This window comes from Capra hircus, chromosome 14 (assembly GCF_001704415.2).
Source record: "Capra hircus breed San Clemente chromosome 14, ASM170441v1, whole genome shotgun sequence".
In the NCBI taxonomy this organism is placed as follows: domain Eukaryota; kingdom Metazoa; phylum Chordata; class Mammalia; order Artiodactyla; family Bovidae; genus Capra; species Capra hircus.
The window spans coordinates 631,751-650,721 of NC_030821.1; the positions used below are offsets into that span (position 1 = coordinate 631,751).

The 18,971-nt window shown below is 46.3% G+C and overlaps 1 protein-coding gene across 4 annotated transcripts in view; it reads right to left on the minus strand.

The window, feature by feature from the left end:
• The window catches only part of COL14A1 (collagen type XIV alpha 1 chain), a 227,420-nt gene that overhangs the window by 142,055 nt on the left and 66,394 nt on the right, over positions 1-18,971 (minus strand). For all 4 annotated transcript variants that reach the window (XM_018058141.1, XM_018058140.1, XM_018058142.1 and 1 more), the window contains exons 10-14: positions 16,610-16,761; positions 15,353-15,482; positions 13,191-13,336; positions 9,345-9,474; positions 4,724-4,863 (exon numbers count right to left, since the gene is read on the minus strand). In XM_018058141.1, the coding sequence (XP_017913630.1) occupies positions 4,724-4,863; positions 9,345-9,474; positions 13,191-13,336; positions 15,353-15,482; positions 16,610-16,761 (698 nt within the window). The remainder of the gene's footprint in view (positions 1-4,723; positions 4,864-9,344; positions 9,475-13,190; positions 13,337-15,352; positions 15,483-16,609; positions 16,762-18,971) is intronic.

Sequence of the window (18,971 nt, forward strand, 5' to 3'; positions counted from 1 at the left end):
TTCCTGGGCTCTTTTCAAAATAAGCCCTTCGCCATCTGTTAGGCTTGTGCTTATACTTCATGTCCTGGCGGGGAGGTGTTCATCTCTCCTCCGGTCTCGGTAGGATGATTCTTTAACACTATCCTTCTTATATATCATTTTCTTTCTCGTTTTTGACCATACTGTGTGGCTTGCAGGATCTTCACTCCCCATCAGGGATGGACCCTGCAGTTCAGCATGGAATCCTAACCGCTGGCCTGCTGGGGAGGTCCCGGCAGGGACAGTGTTTGTTTCCACCCTGGCACCGATCCCAGCGTGGAATCATTTTATTTCCTAAGTACAAGGTACTATTTCCAACATACAGTGTAAGCCTCTTGAGGGCAGGACCTTGCTTAGCTTTTTAAATATTGTATATTGAATTTTATATATATATATATTGAGTGAATAGAATAAGTAAATGGAAATTGAGATGTAGGCACCAAAAATCCATTTTACAAGAGATTACACGAAGGGCTCATCTGAACAAACGGTTAACACAGAGACTGCAGGCATCTCAAAGGAACTGACGGCAGGCCATAAAGAAAGACTGCAGCCCCGAGGAAACGAGCTTCCTGCTTCATGATTTTGGAACTCTGCGCCTCGCTGCTGAAGAGCAGCAGCCACACCCGACCTTCTCGGCCACCCCAGACATGGGAGTGAAGTCATCTTAGAAGCCCCAGCCCAGCCGGGCTCCCACGCGAACGCTGGGGTCACCTTAGCTGACACCACGTGGAGCAGAGGCCGGCGGGCCTGCGGGGCCGCCCCAGCTCCACGATTGTGTGTTGTTATTTTAGGCCAGGGCACCGGCTACGGAGCCAGAGCTAACTGAAAACGTGTACTGTCTTCTTCTGAAGCTAGGCCTGGTCACATCATGGGTGACTCTTAGCAGTTAGCGCTCACTCTGGCCTGCGTGCTGTACGCGCATCCAGCGTACTGACCCCTTACCACAACCTCATAAGGTAGCTAAGTGTTACTCCTAATTGGGAGATGGGGAGAATGAGGCTCCAAAAAGTTAGGAGCTTGCCCAAGGGAAAGTCAGCCGGCTCCTAAGACTGGAAACGTAAGGGTTTCACGCTCCAGATTCTCTGGTTGTAAATACCAGCTACAGTAGCGCTGCATCATTTAAACTCACAGAAAAGACAGATCCATACTCAAAATACGAGACAAGCTGTTCTCCTAAGCTACACTTTCCTGCTGCCTTCTGCTGCTTCGAACCACACTGGCTACGGTTTACTGGGCGCTTACACTGTGCCGGGGACCTTGCCTTCACTGCTCTATCTGGCCCCCTCCTCCCTCTCTCTAGGTGCACGATGACTATTTTACAAACGAGGAACCTGGGACCCAAAGACCTTAATTAACCTTCCTGGGGTCATGAAACTATTAACTGGGATGGATACTTAGGTCTTGATATACTTCTGTATAAGTGCCCATATACGCAGAAGTATATGTATTTCAGCATTATATGTTGAATATATACATGTTTATTTTTTTCAACAGAGACCTCTACTGAAAAGATCTAGTTTTACTTCTTAAAAGCTTTTTACTTCACGCTGAACAGACTGCTTCATGCGTTAGTTCTCGATCACTTTACTTCATCAAGTGAGAACTGTTAGGTGCCGCTCGTTTTCACTTGTTCTCATGATGTGCTTCAGACGAAGTTCTGGAGCTGCTTTTATCTGGATCACTTTTAAGACGTGGGAGAAGAATTTGGGAAGACGGTAACAAATAGCTATGATCTCATTGTTACACAACTATTTCTGAGAATAATTTTTCAAACAGTCTAACTAAAAACTTCAGCCTTTTCCAGGAGGGATGAAGAGGGCCCTTGATGAGGATCCAGGGTCTGGGCTCTGCTGTTGAGTCACTGTGTCGGAAACCAGGCCCGTCCTGAGAGCCCGGGGCCTGCGGCCTCTCACGGGAAACCGAAATGGCACCATCAGGCTTGCGCGTCTCCCCGGACCTGCTCACAGGGCATGCTATCTGAGACGGCTGCTTCTTCGGTTTGACAGGTCAGGCTTTGGCAACACTTTTTCTATAAAAATTGCACCAAGTGTTCTCTGTAAAAATCTCAGAGCCTGACTCAGGGTAAGCACTCAACGTGTGTTAGCTGCCAACATCACCACCACCCTCACCACCGTCACCATTATCATCACCATCGTCGTCAACATTTGTTTAAATGCTCTGTTCTATTTTTCTTCCTTGGACTCCAAAAAGTTAGGGAGAGAGGGAATGCAGAAAAGACAGAGAGAAGGAGAAGTGAGTGAGGGAGAGAAGGTGGAAGAGGGAGTGAAGCAGAAAAATACGGACTGAGCTGAAAACAAAGCTTTTACAATCAATCACACATTACATAGTAAGCAGATCTTAGTTGAGATGTTTTAAAGTTCATTCCAAAATATTTTGGGAATTTCCTAACAATCCAATTGCAGCATTATCTTTAAAGAAAAGTTCAAATGAATAGCAGTAAAGCAAAATATGGTAGGGATATTCACCCTTAAAATCATATATTCCCAAACTAGGTAAAATAGTATTTGACTCATATAAGACAGTTGTCCAGCAACCGTCAGTTTCAGTTGCATAAATAAAAACTAAGAATTAAGAACACATACACCAAAAAAACAAAAACAAAAACCCTATCAGTCAAAACGGAAATGCTACTAAAGCCACACATTATTTATTCACTTCATTCAGAAAAGATGTTCTCAGATTTTCATGCCTGGTCTATTTACTCATATTTTAAATTCAGTTTTATCAAACATGGTTTTCTAATTTCCCAGCACAATACAAATTAGAAATAGCAAGTACCAGAGGCAATCCCCAAGGAAAAACACTGCAAAAAAAAACACATGTATCTCTCAACGAACACAATTGTGATTTTTTAATGGAGAAATGTATGTTGACTAGACCTTTTATGGCCATCTCACAATGTAGACAAATGCTGAGTCATCACGTCATACACCTGAGACTAATACAACATTACACGTCAATTACACTCAACAAAAATATATGATTATATAGTTCATATATGCATACCTATGACAGTTCATTTTTGATTCATGAAAAATCATTTCCAAATAGGAATGCTCTGAAGTGAACAGACATTAATGAATATGCTCATGTTATTTTGGTTGTTCGATAAGCCACCATTTTAAAATTTCACATAAAAGAAATCCCTGGTCACACAGTCAAGGGGAGCGAGATCTGGCAGCCCCTGCAGGTTTCTGCGCAGCAACAACCTACGGAGCTAACAGCGGCTGCCTCTTGCTGCTGCTGCTGCTGCTGCTGAGTCGCTTCAGTCGCGTCCGACTCTGTGCGACCCCACAGACAGCAGCCCACCAGGCTCCCCCATCCCTGGGATTCTCCAAGCAAGGACACGGAGTGGGTTGCCATTTCCTTCTCCAATGCGTGAAAGTCCAGTCGCTCAGTCGTGTCCCACTGGGCTCCTCCGTCCATGGGGTTTTGATGAGCATGTACAAACTCCTCAGCAATGCAGTGCCCACCAGGCCCAGCACCCAGTCACTGTCACCCACGGTCCATCGTCACTGGTCATCGTCTTTCAGTGAGAATTTCTGCCCCCAAATGGGAACATGAAACATAACCTAAGGGAGCCTCATGTTTCAAGAAAAACAGGCGAGACTATTTCTTTGCAGATGCAGCAATTTCTGCACTCATTTACATGATCCACGTAAGCCTCCTACACAGCTGAATTTGCAGCCCTTGGGAAAGCAGGTTACTTATCACTGATAACAAAGAGACATTGATAGCTCACTGCTTTTCATTTCTTTCTTTTTACTACTCCAGGTTCTCATCTTCAAAAGCAAAGCACATAGTCTAAATGACTGTAGCTTCATCAGAATTATTTGCCCTCAGGATTTATGAAGATTTAATAAAACATATTGAACAGTATTTCTGTACTGTTAGTAAATGTGCAATTTTTGTCCATTCATTACCCCATATGCTGTAGGAGGGCACATTCAGCAAAATATTGCTTGGATTTCATTGCAGGAAAAAGCTTGTCTCTGTATATGAAAATACATGCTTTACTTGGTCAAGAAATAGAAATGATGTAATCCAACATATTTCCCTTGTTGTCTTAGCTTCTTGGACCAAGATAAGGGAAGAACATAAAAATAACTGCTATCTAGCCTGCTAAAATATATTTCCAAGGAAAGAATTTCTGAAGAGTATTAGTCACTGAGTGCAAAATACTGTATCTTCATGGGTTTCAATAAATTCTGTTAGCTGAAAGTTTCTTCCTACACAGAACTTGAATGGTTCAGTTTTCAATGTGCGCTCATTGAACTAGGGTCTTTCAAACACTGGCACTTCAGTTTCCTGCTTCTGTGAAGACACACACTTCCTCACCCGCACTCCCTGGGGCAGACTGTATTTAAAAAGTCCGGCTCCCCTATAGCTGCCTTGCTGAACGGATCGTGTAAACAACCAACTTTGAAACATAGAGCCGTTCCAGCTCCCAGGTGGTCATCTTCCCAAACCGGGCATCAGACAGAAATACGGAAGCCGCTGTGACGTCACCGTTCCAGCCACTGTTTGGCTACTATCTCAAGCCAAACCCACCAAAATGGCAAGAGAAAGTGAACAGTTAGCAGCTGTTGCAAGCCACTGTGTTTCGGGATGATCAGTTTCAAAGCCCTGAGAAACTGAAACCCGACCACCGGGAGAACACACTCCACGTTCCACAGCTTACCTCATTGATCTCAGTCCCATCAGCGTTGTTATACACAATTCGATAACCGTTGATCTTTGCTGAAGTTGCATCCCAGGCTAATCGAGCACTGCTAGAGCCAATATTGGAGACTCTCAGGTTTCTGGGCGGGCTTAAGGGTACTTTGCAGTAAAAGGAATAAAAAAGAAATGAAAGTTTAAATGACAGATATGCAAAAAGGACCCCAAAGCACTGCATCTGTGACTCCTAAACTACTGGCATATGAAAATTCTCACTCAGATAATAACTTCTAACAGAGAACATTAACAAATTAACAGAGAAAAAAAGCTTTCCTCTTGGAGAATGACAAGTAGCCACGAATTGCAGACGCTTAGAAGCAAACGCAGTGTAGGTGAGTTTTCTGAGCCTTTCTTCTCTAGTCAAAGCTACCATTTCCTGCTGATATAAATGAACAACCCAATGACTCAAAAACCAGGAAACGTGAAATTAAACTTCAGCTCTTGCACTCAGCAGTCATCTGGTCCTGGCGAAGTCACTCTATTCCTCCGACCCACAATTTTCCATGTGGCAACGGCTTCTTATCTGTCCTCTCCACTCGGGCATCTATTAAGCATTTCCAGCTCAGCATGTCCAATCTGAATCACTGATTCCTGTCACCTCTCCCAATCTTCTCTCTCAACCTGTCCTTCTGAGGAAATGAAAACTCCACTTTTCCCACTGCTCAGGTCGAAAACCCTGGAGTCATCTGAGATTCAGGTTTCTGAACGTATCTCCCCTTCTCAGTGAAGCCTTCCATGATCACCTTACAGAAAATAATCCTTCCGCCTCAGTTCTGCCTATGTATCTTCCCTGATCCATTCTTTATTGCACACTGATTGGTCTACTGTCTTTCCCTTCCAATATACTGTCACCTCGAAGGATTACAGAATCTGATTCAACTTTGTTCCCATCTTTATCTCCAATAGAGTACGTTTTCAGTAAATATCTCTTGAATCAAGGAGCAGGAACCTTGCCCTGGATAAAACCTACTGGCTCTGTGAGACTAGATAAAAGCAAACACTTTCCTGTGGCTTTAACAGCATAAAGAGGCGTTGATTCTTCTACACATCCTCACTACCCGTCCCACGGCTTTTCGTACTTCTTCGAGGATCCCTTTCTGAGTCAACAGGTTAAAATTTGTCAATAATCTTTGAGAGCTCTGTGAGCTTTTACAGGTTTATAGTAAACACAGTTGCTGAGATTGCATGCTTTCTATGAGTGTGAGATATAACACGTCACCACATTAAATCCTAACATTAGATGGCAAGGATAATGTTATAATTAGCCCCATTACATGGATCATGAATCTGAGGTTCCTTGGCCAAGGACACAGTTAGTAAAAGCAGGAGAGCAGTTGGAATCCATGACCCAGGCAATCGATCAATAGATTTGCGAGCCTAGCCTAGGCTAGAACCCATGACCCCTGTCAGCTGTCCTGCAGAGCACAGCGGTTCCTCACGCTAAAGGCCAACGCTGCCATTAATTCTAGGCAGACTGACTGTATGGCCATTAGGAGCCTAGAGGCCGGGTGACTCTCACTCCCTGACGTGTAGGAGAGACAAAAGCAGGTGAGTACTCTGCGCTGAGCACACTTGGCTCTACACTGTCTAGGCTTCAGCTAAACTCGGCAGTGCAGTGGAGCAATGTGCAAAAGGGTCTGTCTCAGGCAGCCAGGACGGCGTTTTTTAGGCCTTCTTTTTAGTCAGCTACTAATGGGAAAGAGTCATGGACACTTTTTAAAAGCACAAGGTATCAGCGTTTTGAAAATCTGCTTCAGGCACTTTGCCCTTGCAGTAGCAGTCCCCACCCTTTTGCAGGGAAGGGTTCATGGCAGTCTCTCCTCGGACGGGCGGGAGAGGAGGAGTGGCTGTTTGGGGCGACTCTCGTAAGCAGCGCGAACTGAGATCCCGCGCTTGCACGGTCAGTGGGGTCTGTCCCTATGAGAGTCAACACCCTTGCTGATCTGATAGGAGGCGGAGCTCAGGTGGGAAGGCAAGTGATGGGCAGTAGCTGAGAACACAGATGAGGTTCACGTACTCGCCTACCACTCACCCCCTGCTGTATGGCTTGGGGTTGGGGACCCTTGTCTTACCAAAGACCCACATTAGTACTTAAATGAAAGCTTACTAACTGAAAGAAAGCTAAGGAGGATTTTTCCTTTTACAAAAAATGCAAAAAGCAAAACAACCTTCAGCCTTTGCTTTGTAGCAAGTCATTAGGGAGCCAGTGTGCATCCCAGGCCCTCAGGTAGCAAGACGGGCCCTGCCAAGCTCCTTCCTGGGACTATGCTCAGCGTCTCAGCATCAGGCAACTGTAGCTTTGAACTGTGTTTCTGAGCATCTGTGCTTTATCTTGATTTGCTCTGTGCATCCATTAGCAAAATGTATCCTAAAACTGTTTCTTTGCTTTCTGTTATTCCAGCTTACAAAAGGTTTCATAGGAACACTCTACTTTTCAATAGTGAGGGAAAACTGTAGAAAGAAATAGGAATTCTGACTGAAAAAGAGATGCGTGGTTGGGAAAGTTTTCATTCCAAATCAACAGAGTCCTCAAAATGACTTAAGTCAAGAGACATACTAGGGCTTCCCCGACAGCTCAGTTGGTAAAGAATCTGCCTGCAGTGCAGGAGACTCCGGTTTGATCCTTGGGCCGGGAAGATCCGCTGGAGAAGGGAAAGGCTGCGCACCCTGCATTCTGGGGCTTCCCTGTGGCTCAGCTGGTAAAGAATCCGCCTGCAATGTAGGAGACCCAGGTTCGACCCCTGGGTTGTGAAGATCCCCTGGAGAAGGGAAAGGCTGCCCACTGCAGTGTTCTGGCCTGGAGAGTTCCGTGGACTGTACAGTCCATGGGGTCGCAAAGAGTCGGACACGACTGAGCAACTTTCACAAGTGATATATTAGATGCTTTCTGACTTATTTTTCCTCTTTCTGTCTTGGGCTTTCCCAGTTTTGTTGTTTGTTGTTTTAATTACATTGGTCTTTCTCTGAAGAGCAAGAGAACACAGCCTTGGCTAATTAAAAAAAAATGATTGTAGGGGAAAACTCCCTTATCATTACATCTCTTTGTACGCTTCTCAAGCAGAATCTCCAAGACCAAAGCACTCACAGACTCCATGCTACTCGCTTCCTCCCAGGCTCAGAGTGAAGTGAGACACCCCATCTCCCTGCCCTGTCTTCTTCAAGACACCACAAAGAGACCCCTATTTCCAATGGTAGGCGACAAAGCATTGTGAGCTTGTCAGAGCAGCATTTTCTCTATCATATTTTCAAATAAATATTTACAATTCCTAAAAAACATTATTACTACATTACCCAAATTAGGCTTGCCAAGATAACTTTTGGGGCTTCCCTGGGGGCTCAGATGGTAAAGAATACACCTGCAATGCAGGAGACCCAGGTTTAATCCCTAGGTTGGGACAATTCCCCCGGAGAAGGAAATGGCAACCCACTCCAGTATTCTTGCCTAGAGAATCCTGTGGACAGAGGAGCCTGGCGGGCTATAGTCCATGGCATTGCAAAGAGCCAGACATGACTGAGTGACTAATACTTTCACATTTTTATATATAATTTTTACTCAATTAAAAAAACTAATTATAATGACAATAGTCTGAGATACAAAGGACATCAAAAATTTTTAGAAAAAAATGTTAATTTTAATATGGGGAAAGAACTGTGGAGTAACTATGCACTAATTACTTTCAGCTGTATTACTGCATTTAATCTATCAGCCACATGCCGCGAGATGACTGTTCCTCCTCTCACAGGCTCAGAAATGCTCCATCACTTGCCCACTGTCACCCACCCACAGTGTGACTTTCGCTGGGATTTGCATGTTGAAAGCTCTGATCCCAAAGCCCACATTTCCCCTCACATTCTGCTCCAGCTCTGGGGTCTGCTCCAGCTCTGCCGCGTCACTGAGAGCGGGGCTCCCACCGCGGGCGCGGCCCGGTCTCTGCAGCCGCCTGCGCCCCGCCTCCGCCCGGCCAGCAGCCCAGGCGACTCCAGGAGGAGCTCAGACCCTCCCGTGGACCTGCACGCGAGAATCCAGCTTCTCTCCTTCCGGGAACCGAACGCCTGCCGGCCTGACTGGAGCTGAGGCGGCATCCAGTCCGCCTGCAAGGACAGGTGAGCCCGGCGGGGCAGCCGCACGGAGACCTCATCGGTCAACGGCCTGCGGGCTCGGACGGTCAGAACCCCGGCCGCCAGCGGCGAGAGACGGAGCCGCGCGACTCTCCCGCTGCTACCGCAACGCAGTGATAACCGAAACGAAGCGCACGGCAACTGCAATGCCCCTCAGCCGTCCTGGAACCGCCCCCTTCCCTGATCCACGGAAAGACTGTCTTCCACGAAACTGATCCCTGGCGCCAAAAGGTCAGCGACCACTACTCTGGAGGAGGCCCAAGTTCGGTTCTAGAACCCGTGTGCCTCTTAGTAACGACAGAACGGGAAGCAGCGCCCCTTCCTTCCCCTAGATAAACTGTCCATTTGTTGCACGGCAGCGGCTCCTGGGAGGCGCCAGCCTAGCCCAGCATGTCTAGCTCAGGGTCCCCACGCTGGCTCGCGCTCTCATTGCAGCGCTCCATCCGGATGGCGGGGCCACTCACGTGTGGTTTCCTGTCCCGTAACAGGGTCACTGGCTTCTTCTCCAAACATAGCATACACTGTGACTGTGTACTCCGTGTTGGGCAACAGCCCGCTCAGCTCAATGTCTGTGTGGGTCTCTCCAATTTTCATCTGTAAAGAACACACATCATCAGATCGTTTGCCCATGTGCCTTTTTCATACCGATCAGAGTACAACTGGATACAGGTGAGGCCTCACAGACTAAGACTTCGTCTCCTCACAACCCCTTCATCAAGCAGGTTTCAAGGCACCCTTTTCCTCGCTGCCTCGTGTTGTTTTGCATTAGAAACAGATGCTGAGAAGCCACATAAAACTGAACGTACTGCGTGTGCTCTTTTCGGATGACTCTTTGCATCTGGACAAGTGGCAGCTGCAGCCAGAATAACAGTGTCAAATATTTGGTCCCCAGACAAGCGTGGGTGGAGATGAATCAGAAACATCCTCTAGGAAGAGGGTAAGGTCCAGGCCAGTCTGTTGGGAGCTGGATGCCAAGTGGGCATCCTTCAATGCTGGCCTCATTCTTGCCAGTCCTGACTGGAGGCTCAATTTTTGCTTCAAGTCCCATTAAACTGGACCAGTACTGAGGCCCCCATTCAGAGGGCCTGTCCACCTGGCCTGCAAGCCCCTCCCAGGAGTCCAAAGAGATCAACCCACTGGATGCCCACATCAGCAATTCGCTTTTTGATTTGGGGGATGATATTTCTAACCCTGGGGGTCAGTCAGGTAAGCCAACATTCTCAGATTGTGACAACTGTGTGACAAGGATGGTTTTATTTCCGCTTTGGAAAGAAGAGAAATAACTCCATAGACTGTCCCCTCTCATACAATTGCCAGTGGTAGGGTCAGATCAAAAACTTTAATTTAAAAAATCTCAGTGTATATAATATAAAGGTAGAGAAAATAACGTAATAAACCCTGATGCATCCATCACTCTAATGTAATAAATATCAACATTTTGTCATATTGACTTCAGATCTTATTTTAACAAGAACTAGACAGTCACATAAAACAAATTCTTTCTCATTCTTTCTGTTCACCACCTCTGCCCTCAGGTTGAAGTGCATCTCACTGATACGTTTTTCTTTACTTCTACATGGGTGTGTAACATTTAGAAAAAGATGTTTCTGTATGTTTGCTGCTGCTAAGTCACTTCAGTCGTGTCCGACTCTATGTAACCCCGTAGACGGCAGCCCACCAGGCCCCACTGTCCCTGGGATTCTCCAGGCAAGAACACTGGAGTGGGTTGCCATTTCCTTCTCCAATGCATGAAAGTAAAAAGTGAAAGTGAAGTCGCTCAGTCGTGTCCAACTGTTAGCGACCCCATGGACTGCAGCCTACCAGGCTCCTCCGCCCATGGGATTTTCCAGGCAAGAGGACTGGAGTGGGGTGCCATTGCCTTTAATGATGTGCATAAATGGACCATTCAACATGACATTTTTGGAATTTTTTTCTCTGGCAATATTTGGTTTCAAGATTTATCCACATTGAGACACAGGGACAGAGTTGACATTATTTAATCCCTTATGAGATTCTTTCCTAAATATATGCAGTCATTTTCCATCCTGTCAATGAACATGGCAGTTGCTTGCGATATTTTGTTCTGACCAAGTGCCTGCGTTGAGCAGTCTTGAAGGATGTTTCTCTACAGTATATACCTTAAAAAGTGTGTATATCTAGCTTGATGAAATATTTAAGATTCGTATCCAAGGCAGCTGTACCAACTGACACGCCAGTTTACACGAGTGATTCTGCATCCCCGCATGCTCACGTATAGTAGCATTATCAGACTTTAAATTAAACCTGGTGAGGGCCTCTCTGGTGCTTCAGAGGGAAACAGTCCACCTGCCAACGCAGGAGACACAGGGTCGAGCCCTGATCCAGGAGGACCCCACGTGCTCGCGCGCCGCGACAACGGAGCCGTGCTCGGGAGCCCGCGCGCCACAAACGAGGGCAGGCTGAGCGCCGAGAGCCCTGCTCCACGACGGGAACCTCCACAAGAGGAGGCCGCGCAGCGCCACCGGAGAGCGGCCCCCGCAGCCGTGAGACCCAACACAACCGAAAAGAGAAGCTCGGCTAAATCCCCACGGACGGAGGAGCCCGGCGGGCGTCAGCCACGGCGTCGCCAAGAGTCGCACACGAGCGAGCGCAGCGCAGCGCAGGGGCTGTTTTAGGGATTCCCCTGTGGCTCGGCTGGTAAGGAACCCGCCTGCGATGCGGGAGGCCTGGGTCCAGCCCCTGGGTGGGGAAGATCCCCTGGAGAAGGAAAGGCTGCCCACCCCAGGATTCTGGCCTGGAGAATCCCGTGGACAGAGGAGCCTGGCGGGTACAGCAAAGGGTCGGACACAGCTGGGCCACTAAGCACAGCCGTAACAGTGTGCTGCATGTGAACTGGCGGGCCTCTTTTTTATTCTTTTCTTTCGTGGTGAAGCTGTGTGTCTTTTTAGCACCATTTTTAAGTTTCCCTTCCACCAGACAAATTCAGATCATTAAATCCAAGTGGGCAAAAACTGTCTAAGCCTCGGAAATGAAAGAATACACGTCACCTATATTCTGTTCTAGATGCTAGAATCACCATATTCCAGGCCCTAAAGAATTCTGTCACGAGAGGCAGGTTTCAGAGGACGTTAAAGAACCAAGTTCTGCCTCACTCTCATATACGCTCCACCTGCCTCGTCCACACTCCAGCACTCAGGCCGTCTCCTCCCTCTTCCTTGTATAGCTATACTGTAGTAACGGTTCCCTGTAAGTTAGAAATGAGGACTAACAGCTATCATTCAAAGGTCAAAGAGTCATCATTAAAAGTGGAAGAAATGCAAAAAGCTACATCTGTGAGATACTTCTCTGTTGTTTGGTCACTCAGTCGTGTCCGACCCTCAGCAACCCCATGGCCTGCAGCCCGCCAGGCTCCTCCGTCCATGGGGTTCTCCAGGCAAGAGCACTGGAGTGGGCTGCCACGTCCTTCTGTAAGGGATCTTCCCACCCAGTGAATGAACCTCCATCTCGGGCACTGGCAGGGAGATCCTTCATCACTGAGTCACCTGGGAAACCCACATTTCTCTACAATAGCTCTCAAATTAGCAAAACCAATTTTTCAAAATCAGTGTACATAAGGCTATCACAATCACTTGTGAACTGCATAGAGCAATACAGATCATATAAAATCTCTCTACAGTAATGTAGCAATGCATAGTATAAGCCTTAAGGATCTGCATAGTCTTTGCAAAAAGAACTTTCACTTTTAGAGACTTATCCTAGGGAAATAATCAGATGACCATATAAAGTTATATGCCAACAGTAGTCCCAAAAGTATGTTTATATAGCAGATTATCTTTTTTTTTTTTTTTTGGCCTGGCTTGTAGGATCTCCCAACCAGCGTTTGAACCTGGACCCTGGAAGCAAAAACACAAGTCCTAACCACTGGACGACCAGGGAATTCTTTTATATAGCAAATTATCCAAATGTCCTAATTAACAGGAGATTAATTAAACATGCACTGGTACAAACCAACAATGGGATGGTAAAAAGTTGTTTAAATGACTATGTAAAATATGATTTAATGGTATGGAAAGACATTCACAACAAGCAAGAGGAAAATTACAAGGAAAACTACAAAACCATTCCCACTGGTTGTGCTAAAAATGCGTTGAAAAAGACTGTTAACTAAACGTTAACAGTGGTTACCTCTAGGGGGTGGGCTTACAAGTGATTATTTACTTTGGCTAATGTGACTTTTCTAAATTTTATATGTTACATTTTTATATTAAAAAAAATAAACAATGCTCAGGAAGTCAAAGATTCTAGGACTCTAGCAGGCAGCAGGCAGTTACCTCTTTTTCATCCCCGGCCAGGCCCTCCGTGAGGGGAGCGTAGAGGATCAGGTACCCGGACGCCCCAGGCACGGGGTTCCATCTCACCCTCAGACTGCTCTCAGTCACGTCGTACAGTTCAAGGTCGGACGCTATAGGTAAGGACACTGCAAGAGGAGATTTGTTAACGGTCAGCCATTTATCAGTGCGTTTTCTTACTTCAAGGTCTCTATAGCTCAGGCTCTAAAAGTGATGGGTTTTTTAATCATATGATATCCCTTATATACAGACTCTAAGGTTCACAGAGTTGGAGAACAAACTTATGGTTACCATTGGGGAAGGGCAGGGGAAGGGCAGCCAGGGAGTGTGGGATGGACATGTACACACAGCTCTATCTAAAATGGACAACCTCCGCCGACCTCCTGCACAGCGCAGGGAACGCTGCTCAGTGTTACCTGAGCCTGGACAGGAGGGCAGTCTAGGCGAACGGATACATTGTATGCATGGCCGGGCCCCCTTGCTGTCCTCCTGAAACTATCACAACACTATCCTTGAATCTGCTCACACAGCCATATAAGCCCTTTGGGGAAAGGCAAAGACAATACATGTTTAAAAGCAGAAGTGACATCTTTTAGTTCCTTATGTCTTATTAGAGTGATGGTCACATTTCTCTGGGAGCCAGTCAAGAGCAGCGAGACTCTTCTGACCCCCGTTTTACACCCATTACCAAGCACAGGGTCTGACCTGCAGCAGCCCCTAAAACTAGCCGTTGGGGCACTTCCTAAATGACAGAATAGGTGGCTGGCTGAACAGATACATGACTAAATAAACACTCATCCACACACTCAATCAGAGAGAGTGAGGATAGTTGGTAACAGTAGGGCTTGAGACAGAATAATCAAGAAATAAGACCGGCCATACTGGAGAAGTAGGGATAAACTGCAAGGCCCCAGCTTAAAAGATCTCAGTACAAACTAGGAAACATTGTTCTCAACCACGTCTGCAGGTCCTGCTAGATTCCCCAGCACAACGCCAAGTCCGGGGCTTCGCTCACAGGTGCAGTTCCCCGCCGCGCTTCCACTGGCGTGCCTTAAGCACTTCACGGCACAAGTGAGTTTCCGTGTTCCTGGTCTGCATTTCCTGCCTTGCTAGACTAAAACCTCCCTCGAGGGCAGAAATTGCTGCAAAAATATTTCTGTAAAGCAAGAGTATTACAATGCTATGTGGCAGCCTGGATGGCAGGGAAGTTTGAAGGGGTGATGGATACACGTGTGGGTTGAGAAGATCCCCTGGAGAAGGAAATGACAACCCACTCCACTTCTTGCCTGGGAATGCCTGGCGGGCTACAGTTCGTAGAGCTGCAAAGAGCTGGGCACGACTTAGCGACCAAAACCACCACCAACCAGGATGCATGTATATGCATGGCTGAGTCCCTTAGCTATCCACCAGAAACTATCACAGCATTGTTAACTGGCTGTACTCCAGCATAAAACAAAAAGTTAAAAAAAAAAAAAAAAGCAGGAGTATTAAAACTTGTCTTACTGTTTTCAGGAATAAATCCAATAATGTGTTGGACCTGGAGCGTGGCTGTCACAATGCCTGGTGCCTTGTTACTGGAGTTGTGTGCGTTGTTATTGTTCTATCAGAGGCAGACCCGTTCTGCATACTGACTGGCGTGTACTAGGAACTCAGTGTTTGAAATAACTGAACGAGTGCGCGATCAAGTGTCTCAAGATTATCTTTTCCCGGGCTTCTCTGAATGTGTGTGCATGTGTGTATGCGTTTGTGATCGTGGTCTTTCCCAGGTAAGAAATGACTGACTGATACTCATGACTTCTAATTACAGTGATTTTCCTAATGAAAACAGATGTAACATACTTCCCCAGTCTTCTACTGGGCAGGAGAGCTCCAGAGCTTCTCCACTTCTACTGATAAACTGAAGCCCGGAGCTTAGTTTATAATAGGCATTCACTAGATATTTGTTTATTACATGAATACGTGTATTTTGCACCCTTCATCACTAAGGTTTCTCTCTCCCAAACATACCGGAGTCTTATAATATCCCTCCCAACACATGGCGCCTGCAAACTGCAAACACAGCATGGCCCAGTACTGTGTAAGCACAGCCAGGCCGCCCGAACAATGCTATGCACAATCAGAAGAGGGTAGAATTCAATACACACGCGTGGTTTCGGTTCCCCGGAGGCCTTCGCTAGCCGTGTGAGCATATATTGCAAAGACTGCTATCTGATATTCTGTTAAAGACATCAAGTTTCTCAGCACCGTGGAAGATACGCGTCCATCCACCACCACCTGTTTAAAGAACAGTTCGAGGAATGAGAAAATGGAATTTCTCACATGCAAACTGAAAGTCAAAAAACAAAAATACCTCCAGCAAAAACTTAAACATGTTCTTATCTGCACCACGTCCTTCTCCACTGTGGCAGTCAGTTCTCCTTGAATTCTCACATCATGGGAACCACCTTCCATTTAATGTGTCCAAGAGTCCCTCACTGGGTCATACCTAATGAAAACCGTGTCATTCCTAACCTAATTGCTCTCCTAATCACATCCACTTAGTAACAGGTGACATGTGATATTTTTCCATGGAGTCTTGGGAAGCATTTAAAAGGTTTATTAGTCATGAAAAAGATAGAGCTATTGGAAGCACTGTGATTTGGGTTTTTTTACTTAGTCTGGATGACATAATCTCTAGAATCTAACACTTTAAAGGTCATAAATCCTGCCATAATGCAGAAAAAAACTGAAACAAACTGAGGCCAATCAGAGGTTAGAACATCAAAAAAAGACAGGGAGATTTCACCACATCTTATCATATTTCCTGCAAATTTGTGAATCACAGCTTAGGAAATGGGAACCATTCAGTCATCCGGCAACAGATGGCGTCTCCTGTGATGGCAGCTCGTGAGAAGGGCCCGTCACAGACGCTTCATGATGCTTCTCATTTGCACTGACCTCCACAAACATCCAGGAAATCCCAAACCTTGAAGGATTGCATGACCACATTATGCGGAACACATAGACTTCCTCAAGGCAGAAAGTTCAGACCACTCCCAAAGTAGAAAGAAAACATCAACAGCAAGGGGGGCTCTAGCCAGATAATTAAGGACTGATTCCCTTTGCCTTAGAACTCTTTCATTTCTTAAATCACTAAAAAAATTAAGTCAGTGTAAGTTGTGTTAGAAATGGATACATGACCAGTTCTTCAGGTTCTCTGATGGAAATAAGAGGAGAAGATGTAACTATCATAAGCTCAAAACAGAAGAACAACCTGGACACATGGAAATGTATTCAGTCCAACAACTGTGAATGCTTGTGACAGAATAATCTCCTTATATATCCACTTCTGCCTTGTCTTGACTTCTGTACAAAACCGGAGAGCCTGAGAATACATGGCGAAAACGCCGTCTCCTCCTTACCTCCTCTGGTTTGCCGCCCCTGGTAGGGTAATACACGACTCTGTATTTTTCCACTTTTCCGGGGGCGTGAGTCCAGTTAACCATAAAGCTCCTGGCAGTGACTTCAGAAGTCATCAGTTCTGTAGGCGGCCCAATGGTGGCAAGGGCTGAGGCTAAATCCAAAAACACAGAAAATGAACCTTTTAACCAAAGTTAAATTCTATGAAACTAAGAAACTCCACTAGTCAGATATGATTGTTTATGCTGCTGCCAAGATTTTCATCTCTAGTAAATTAATTCAGTACTGGGGGCTCAGCTGGTAGAGAGTCTGCCTGCAAAGCAGGAAACCCGGGTTCAATCCCTGGGTCGGGAAGATCCCCTGGAGAAGGAAACGGCAACCCACTCCAGTATTTTTGCCTGAGAAATCCCATGGACGGCAGAGCCTGGCGGCCTATAGTCCATGGGGTCGCGAAGAGTTGGACACGACTGAGCGACTTCACTTTAGGCTTTAGGCTTTAATTCATTACAGGCATACCTCAGAGATACTGTGGGTTCAGTTCCAGGCCACTGCAAGAAAGCATGCATGCTAAGTTGCTTCCATCATGTCCAGCTCTTTGCAATCTGATGAACTATAGCCCACCAGGCTCCTCTGTGCATGGGATTCTCCGGGCGAGAATTACTGGAGCGGGCTGCCATGCCCTCCTCCAGGGGACCTTCCCAGCCCAGGGATCCAACCTGCGACTCTTACGTCTCCTGCACTGTCAGGCTGGTCCTTTACCACTGGGGCCCCCTGGGAAGCTAGCGTTATGTCTAAAAAACAATGCATATGACTTAACTAAAAAATAATGTTTTTGGAAAATGGCACCAACAGACTTGCTCAACAGAAGGCTGCCACAAACTTTCAATTTTTTGAAAATTTTTGGGTGTATTTTTTAATACATACCTGCAAAGTGCAACAAGGAGAAGCACAATAAAACAAGGCCTGCCTGGACTATGTTTCTTCACTGAAACATTTAAGCACCTATTAGGCATCAATCACTATGCTAGGTTCTAAGTAACTTCAATAAGACTTAGTCCTTGACTCTAAGGAACTTTCTTAAAGACACTGCTGTCGAATAGTAAGAAACAAGAACAACAAAAAAAACCACAACATTGAGTTGTGTATCCAAAGATAGCTTCTGGTATCTTCAGAAGTCTTCCCTCATTTAGTTCTCAGTAAATGCTATTATTGTTCCCATTTTTCAGGTGAGAAAACCAAGTCAGAATGATGTTAAATAACTTGCCCAAGTCTCAGAATTGGTAAGTATCAGAGCTGAGATTTATATGTAAGCTTCTTGACACAAGAGCTTGTATTTTTGAGCAGCAGAGGATATATTCTCTCTATTGAAGACTTCAACTCAACAAATGGCAAACATTCTAAAGTAAAAAGAGAAGAAAAGGCAACTGACGTATACTGAGTGTCCACTATGAGCTAAACATGATGTAAGCACCTTGTGTGTTAAATACATGTTATAACAGTGGGTCTGAAACAGATTTGGGACCTGTAAAGTTCAAAGTCCTTGAAATTTAGGATTTCTTATCCGCTAGGGGCACTTAGTTAAAGGGGCTTTAGCAGTCATAATAATGGGGAAAAACACAGTTATTAAACAATAACTACGATCAAGTACTTCATTAAGCATGCCTTATAAGCAACCACATGTAGAGTTTTCTGTGGGAAAATCTGGGCTCTAAAATCGTCTCGGGCTTCCTTGGTTGCTCAGTGGTAAAGAATCCTTCTGCCAACGCAGGAGATGCAGGTTCGATCCCTGGGTCAGGAAGATCCGCTGGAGAAGGAAATAGCAACTCACGCCCGTATTCTCGTCTGGGGAATCCCGTGGACAGAGGAGCCTCACAGGCTACAGTCCACGGGGTCACAGAAGAGTTGGACACGACTGAGCGACGAAAGAGCAACGACGAAAATGGCGTCATTAAGAGGCTCAGAGAACTGGGTCCAGGGAACCACTACTTGGCTGCTCAGCCTAGTCTGGAGAGTCCCAGTCCAGGGCGAGAGGGGTGATGAGAAAGAGACAGGCCGACTGAGCCATCCCCGCCCCGGACCCAGCACAGGCGGGAGCAGAGCCAGACCCTCAGAGAAGGGTCTGGATGTCTCCTGCTCAGACTGCACCCCGGGGAGTCAGACGCAACCTGCAGCCCACGGACATCACAGGGAACAAGGGCCAAGACCTGTGATGGCCGAGCTCCCAGAAGACAGAGCGCACGGCTCCTACAATCCCCGCTGAGTGCAGCTCACATTTCTGGGAACTCTAAGTCAAGCCTAAGTTCCTGACCAGTAGATGGTGGACGGGCAGGGGACCGTGCGACCCACAGACTGGTACAGTGGTGA